The sequence below is a fragment of the Lonchura striata genome, chromosome 6, assembly GCF_050655825.1.
Source record: "Lonchura striata isolate lonStrDom1 chromosome 6, ASM5065582v1, whole genome shotgun sequence".
Classification (NCBI taxonomy): Eukaryota; Metazoa; Chordata; class Aves; order Passeriformes; family Estrildidae; genus Lonchura; species Lonchura striata.
In genome coordinates, this window is record NC_140708.1 from 30,665,526 (window position 1) to 30,671,525 (window position 6,000).

Genomic DNA, 6,000 nt, shown 5'->3' on the forward strand with positions numbered 1-6,000 from the left:
GTCAATCACAGAAGCTTGATCCAGCTGTTTAAAGGTATCATGCCCACGTAAAAGTCAATCCCTGGGTATAAAGCCAAGTACATGCTTAAATTCTCTGCCACACAATTTGAGATCCACACCAATGTCCAGCTCGTGAGAGCACTTTGTCCAATGCAAGGCAACAGTAAACTGCTATTATAATAAATGACTGTGAAACCCATGCTGCTTTCTTTCACAGCACCACGTTATAGCACCGGCTGTGGCACCAAGGCACTCAGTCAATCTCTTTTACCTTTCAACCGCCTCCAATTTTTTTTTTCTCTTTCTCCAGAATACTTTCAAATTAACAAATAAGACACTGATCTTGCTCCAAGCCAACTTAGGACAGAAGCAGTCTTCATTTTTTGTAAGCTCTGAAAAGCATCTCTATCCCAAAAGCTCATTATGGACATCACCTAGAGACTTGGTTCTCTCCATTAAAGCCAGGTCTCTCTTTTAGCTCCATAAATCTTTGCTAGCTCTTTTCCCCTACTCCATAGCATGGTATTAAGGGAGCTACAGAGACTCCAAACCTACAGTGTCAGGACACACCACAACAGCAACACGTTTGGTATCTCCATGAGCTAGGAAACCTGCCAACTTCCACACCATTGATGACATTTCACAGTGGTGCAAAAAGGCAGAGATCTCACTTGTGTATCTTGCAGCAGAGATTTGAGAAAGATTTCAGGACCTATGAATCTTTACGCCAGTTTTATAGGGGCCAGTGGAAAGATGCTCAGGATGCAACAATGCAGGTAAGTACTGCCAGAACCTATTTACAGGCTCTTATTATATCATCAAACTGATTTCAGGCAGGGTGCTGGCTTGGGCCAGTTAACACCTTCTTGGATCATCCCAGACAGTCCAGCACTCAGTGCAAAGACCCTTTTTAGCAGCCACTTTTGCTGCAGCCACTCTTCTCTGTCTTGCAGACTGAAAGAGCTCAGGATTGTGGAGATGCAGGACAGCTTTGTGTGGCCTCACACACCTCCACTGGAGTCAGAAAAACCCTGAGGCTCACCTGTATTTTAATGTAACACTGGATACATTCCCGATTTAATTCTCATCAGTCATTTGACAAGCCAGTCTTGCTACACCTATGCTCTCCTCCGGGGAACTCCTGCTGACTCCATAAGTGAAACAAGGTACACAGGAGAGATTAGAGAATATGTGAACTGTGTCATTACAGATAAGCAAAGCATGCTTCAAGTATGTGGATCTGGAGAGTAAGCTGTACAGAGAGTACCTAAAATCCTAAAATAACCAAATGAGCCAAAATAAGCACTGATCTAAAACAATTTATGTTGATGGAGTTAAACTTGGACAACTTGTACTATTATTTATTATTCTTACTGTACCTGTGGCTTAGTGAATTCAGAGCAAAATGCCATCAGTTCAGTGGTGCACACACTCAAAATCACAGCCAAGCCTGAGAGAGGCTGCAAACACCCAGAACAATCCCACAGTGTAGAATTCAGGAGTTCTTTCAGGAGTTCTTTCTCCACCACAGCAGCATTGCAATTATATCTACACTGCTACCAAAATAAGGATAAAAGGAACCACAGTGAGGCTGACAGGATAAGGTACACTGCAATACAAAAACTTCATGGTGACAATGCTTTAATTTTCCAGTTTTTCCACCTAACAGGATTTCAAATATTTTGAACTTTGTTTTTGTTTTTCCTGTCCTCACACAGATACTGCAAACTATGATCTTCTTCACACTGCCCCTCTGCCAGGGCAAAAGGCAAAAGTTGTTTGACAGCAGCACTTCCAGAGCGCACAAGAATGAAAACGAGAAGAGGTGTGTTGCATCCCCATGCCACAGCATGGAAACTCCAGCAGGAATCCAGCAGCTGCTGCTGTTGGAGTGCAGACAGGGCACTGGGGTTACAGCATCCTCACAAGCAGCACGTTGGGATCCTCTGCAACCTCCATGCATGCAAAACTACATATGCTGTATGTACCCTAAAGGAAGTGTTTCACCCCGAGCCCATCCCACTCCCAACTCCAGCACTGATGGGAACTCAGAACTTCCACACACTGACAATGGGTCGGTGCCACTTTGGGTTTCCTCTGAACACACACCGGTGCTTCAGCTGAGCCTGGACAAGCCTGCTGTGCATCCAATTCCTGCTGGGGCCCAGCTTCAGTCTGTGTTGTGAGGTGGCTGCAAGCACAGCACGAAACAGAACAGCACTGCCATAGCTCCCGCAGTGAAGGAGGGAGCATAATATCCCTGTACACGGTGCAACCTGCAGCTCTTCAGGAAGGACAGTCACAAAATGTTTCCCCACAGCTGCCTGAAAACATTTGTAACCAACACACTCAGAAAGTAAATCAGTCCCTGACAACAGCAGCCCATACTACCACAGTAGCCAGAAACATACACAAATATATGTGTATCTAAACACATATATAACAACAGATGTGTCTTGAGAAATGTACAGGTGAAACATAATGGCAGTGATGGACCAGAGAAACTGCTGCCTGCTGGATGACTTTTTATATCAGAATCTTTTTTTTTTTAGCAAATGGGTCACTTGAAACCAGTGTCAGTCTCAATCCAATTTGTATGAACAGACTTCAGTTCCTACAAGGCAGCTTCTGTTCACACAACTATTTAAGAGTAGTCTAGCTGAGTTGTGAAGAAAGGGGAAAGTCCTTCAAAATGGAAATGACAACTATTCCCCTGTCAATTAATTGATTAAAAACTTCCTGATGAGACCATAAAACCATGTCCCAATTAACTAGGGCTGAACCCCACAGTGAGGTCCTTACGACATCTGCTGCAATTCTAAATTGAGTAGCTCAGTACAATCTATACCAAAAGGAATTCATAATGACTAGACTATAATTTCAAAATGTTATCAGTCTCCTAGTACTGAAAGCTGAGAGAGAGGCCAAAGATTTCTGCCAAGCAGACAGAAACCTGGCATTACAGTTGCAGACACCTTAGAGGAGAGCCTGAGTCCCTGTTTCTCCTGGGAACTTGTATGGGCAATGTAGCCACGTAGTGGTGGCATCCCTTTCTCTCTCATTAGCATTCTGTTTGGTGTCCCTAAGAGGCAAAGTTGGAGAATCCAGACAGACAGATCCCTCCACATCTGCTGGTCCACAAGCAGAGTTAAGGGCAGGCAGAGAGCACTCCAAGAAATTTACCCTTGCCTTCCCTGGGCCTCAGCCCTCAGCTGCAGGTACGATGGCAGCAGAGGCTTGAGGGATACAGTGCCCAAGTTAACCTGCTAAGTTTGATGTCATGACTGTGGCTCCAGCCTGGAAATCAGTTGCCTACTTCTCTGGGCAGTTCTGTTCTGCTTGGCTTAAGTCAGAGCTGTTCTGATGCTATTCCTGAGACACATGCAGGCTATGAGGAAGAAACAAAACTCTCCTGTTTAACACCTTGCTGGCAAGAGGCAGAAAGCAGCTTTATCCCCTACAGAGAGACACTTCACAGGCAAAGTCCTGAAGCCCTCCTGCATCTGCAGATCAGCAGGGCCTGGGGATGAGCCCTTGGGCTGACGTGGGCCTCCACAGCTGGCAGGAGGAGAAGCAGCAGCAGAGGGGCTTTCCCTGGGCATCCTTCCAGCTGAGCCTCCCAGGCTGCCGTGAGGATGCGAAGCCGCATCCCCCGAGAGGGACCGACCCTTCCTGTCGCGCCGCGGGCGGTGGCAGCGCTGGATCCCGCTCTGCTCCGGGCCGAGCGACAAGGGGGCCGGGAGGGGGATGTGCTCAGCGGGCGGGCGGGTAGCGGAAAGTTTTTCTACTCCACAAGAATGGCCCTTTTGAAGCCCTTCTGCCCCACTGCACACTGCTAAGCGAAGCCAATCCCCGGCACCCGAAGGCGCAAAATGCCCTTAGAAGAAGAAAAACCCAGCATCCCCACCCCCGATTACACACACACCGGGGGTGGGGGGGGCGGGGAGAAAAAGGAGAGGGGAGAAACGAGGAAAGCGCGGAGGAGCCGCCCCGCCCGCGGTACTCACGCTGCTGTTGTGGCCGGACCAGTGCACCATGGCCTGGTTGTGCGCCGAGTCTCCGGCCAGGGCGAAGGTGGTGCTGGCCAGCCGCAGCTCCTCCAGCCCGAAGCGGGCGGCGCCGCCGTCCCCCGGCTCCCGCCCCGCGGCGCCGCCCGGGCCCGGGCCCGGCCCCGCCGAGCCCCGCGGGCTGCGGCCCCGGCGCCGCCGCGCCGCGCCCGGCCGGCCGCCCGCCCCGCCGGAGCCCCGGAGCCGGGGGTCCCCGGCCGCAGCCGCTCGGGGACGGCGCTGCCCGGCCACTTTCTCTGGCTCCCTCGTCACTCGCCGTGTCTCCCAGCCGCTGGATTTCATCCCCGGGGCAGGAGCGACGGTCGCTTGCTGCCCGGCATCCTCCGTGCCGGCCTCTTGCCCTCTCTCACCTCCCTTCTCCCCGAGGAATCTCCTTTGCTCCTTTTCTCCTCTGTCGGTCCTCAAGTGCATCAGTAATCCCTGCTGCGGCTGCTGCTGCGGCTGCACCTGGGAACGGCAGGATCTGCAAGTTATTTCTGCACCGGTAAAGCCGTAAGTGAAGAGGAAAAGCCATGTCCAGTACAGGAGAGCAATGTGCCAGGCTGGGTACCAGCCAGCAACTTTTTCCATCGCCGCCGACTGCTGATGAGTGCGAGGGAGAAAGAGCAAGGAAAGCGCAGGAGCGAGGGAGCCGGGCGCTGCCGATTCAGCCGCCGCGGGGTAAACACGGCGAGAACTCCACGTAAAGTTTCAGACTCTTCTGTGCTAGATGCAGCCGAGGGGTAGAGGAGACTACTTTCTTCTTACCTCTTTTTTTTCCTCCTCTTGTTTCCTTTATCTTCTTTTGCACTTTTTCCTTTTGTCTCTTTTTCCTCCGTCTTTTTTCTTTTTTTTTTTTTTTTCTCCCAAGACTGGTGTTGCTGATGAGGCTTGTGATGGAAGGCAAAGCCACAACCACACGGGGGAGGAGCTGATTTGAAATCAGAGAGAGAGGGAGAGAGAGAGGAGCAAATCGTGGCTGGTGATTTCTCCCGGCTGCCTCTGTGGAAGTCACAGCTCGCTCCTCTCCCGCTCGCTCTCTCTCTGCTCCCTCTCACTTCGCCGCTTCTGCATCACACTCCTCCCGCCAGGACGCCCCGTGCCTGTGCCGTGAGTGGCTGGTTACTCACTCCCCCTCTCACACACACTCCAACGACGGACTTAGCCCAACTTTCAAACTCGTATCATCCGATCCCTTCCTCCCGTGTGCTTCCCATCAATTCAATTCAATTCCCTACAGCCTGCTCCCCAGCATACTGAAACCTCCGCACATCGACTGGAAGCAGATGTGCAAAGTGGAGGAAGAGTACATGCGTGTGTGTATAGTCTTCCCAGAGGAAATGCTGTAATTAGAATAATTAAGTAGCCTTAAAGGTCTGAGCAGGCTCTGAAATAACCCTTTCTTTCTCCCTCCTCCCGTGGCTGGCGTGAGTGCACTGGAGTTGCTCTGAATAGGCACCTGTGCTTGCTTTCACAGAGGGGAAGTCGCATTTCTACCCCTCTGTACCCTCCTCCGCTTGTGCTTCACTGGTGCTGTCGTTTACAGTAGCTGCCGATGCTTAAATAAATCACTCATGCACAGCAGAGATGTACCCACATAAATGCTGATGGAGACAGCGACAAGCTTTCGGCAATGAAGTGACAGCACTTGGTGGAGAGGGAGATTCCCCTCCAGTGCTTTATCAGCAATAAAAAAATAAAAAAATAAAAAAATAAAAAATAAAAAAAAAAAAAAAAAAAAACCAACCTTGTTGCTTTAGCTGTCTGTCACGCTTTTAGGACCAGCAGTGTCTCCGGCAGGAGCTGTGCTCCTGTCTCAGTATGTGCCCTCCCCGCAGGGGGAGCGGTGACCCTGGTGGCCGGAGGAGCTCACCGAGCGCTGCCTGCAGAGCCTGGTGTCTGCTGGCACCGGGAGCTGCTGTCCCCGACCACAGACAGCACCGCTGGCTACTGC

At 50.9% G+C, this 6,000-nt stretch overlaps 1 protein-coding gene across 1 annotated transcript in view; it reads right to left on the bottom strand.

Moving 5' to 3' along the window:
• Nucleotides 1–5,765, bottom strand: part of LOC110473608 (VPS10 domain-containing receptor SorCS1) — a 258,920-nt gene extending 253,155 nt beyond the window's left edge. The window contains exon 1 of the mRNA XM_031505274.3: nucleotides 4,008–5,765. Within this exon, the coding sequence (XP_031361134.3) occupies nucleotides 4,008–4,637 (630 nt within the window). The 5' untranslated portion in view covers nucleotides 4,638–5,765. The remainder of the gene's footprint in view (nucleotides 1–4,007) is intronic.
• Between the last annotated feature and the right edge of the window lie 235 nt (nucleotides 5,766–6,000).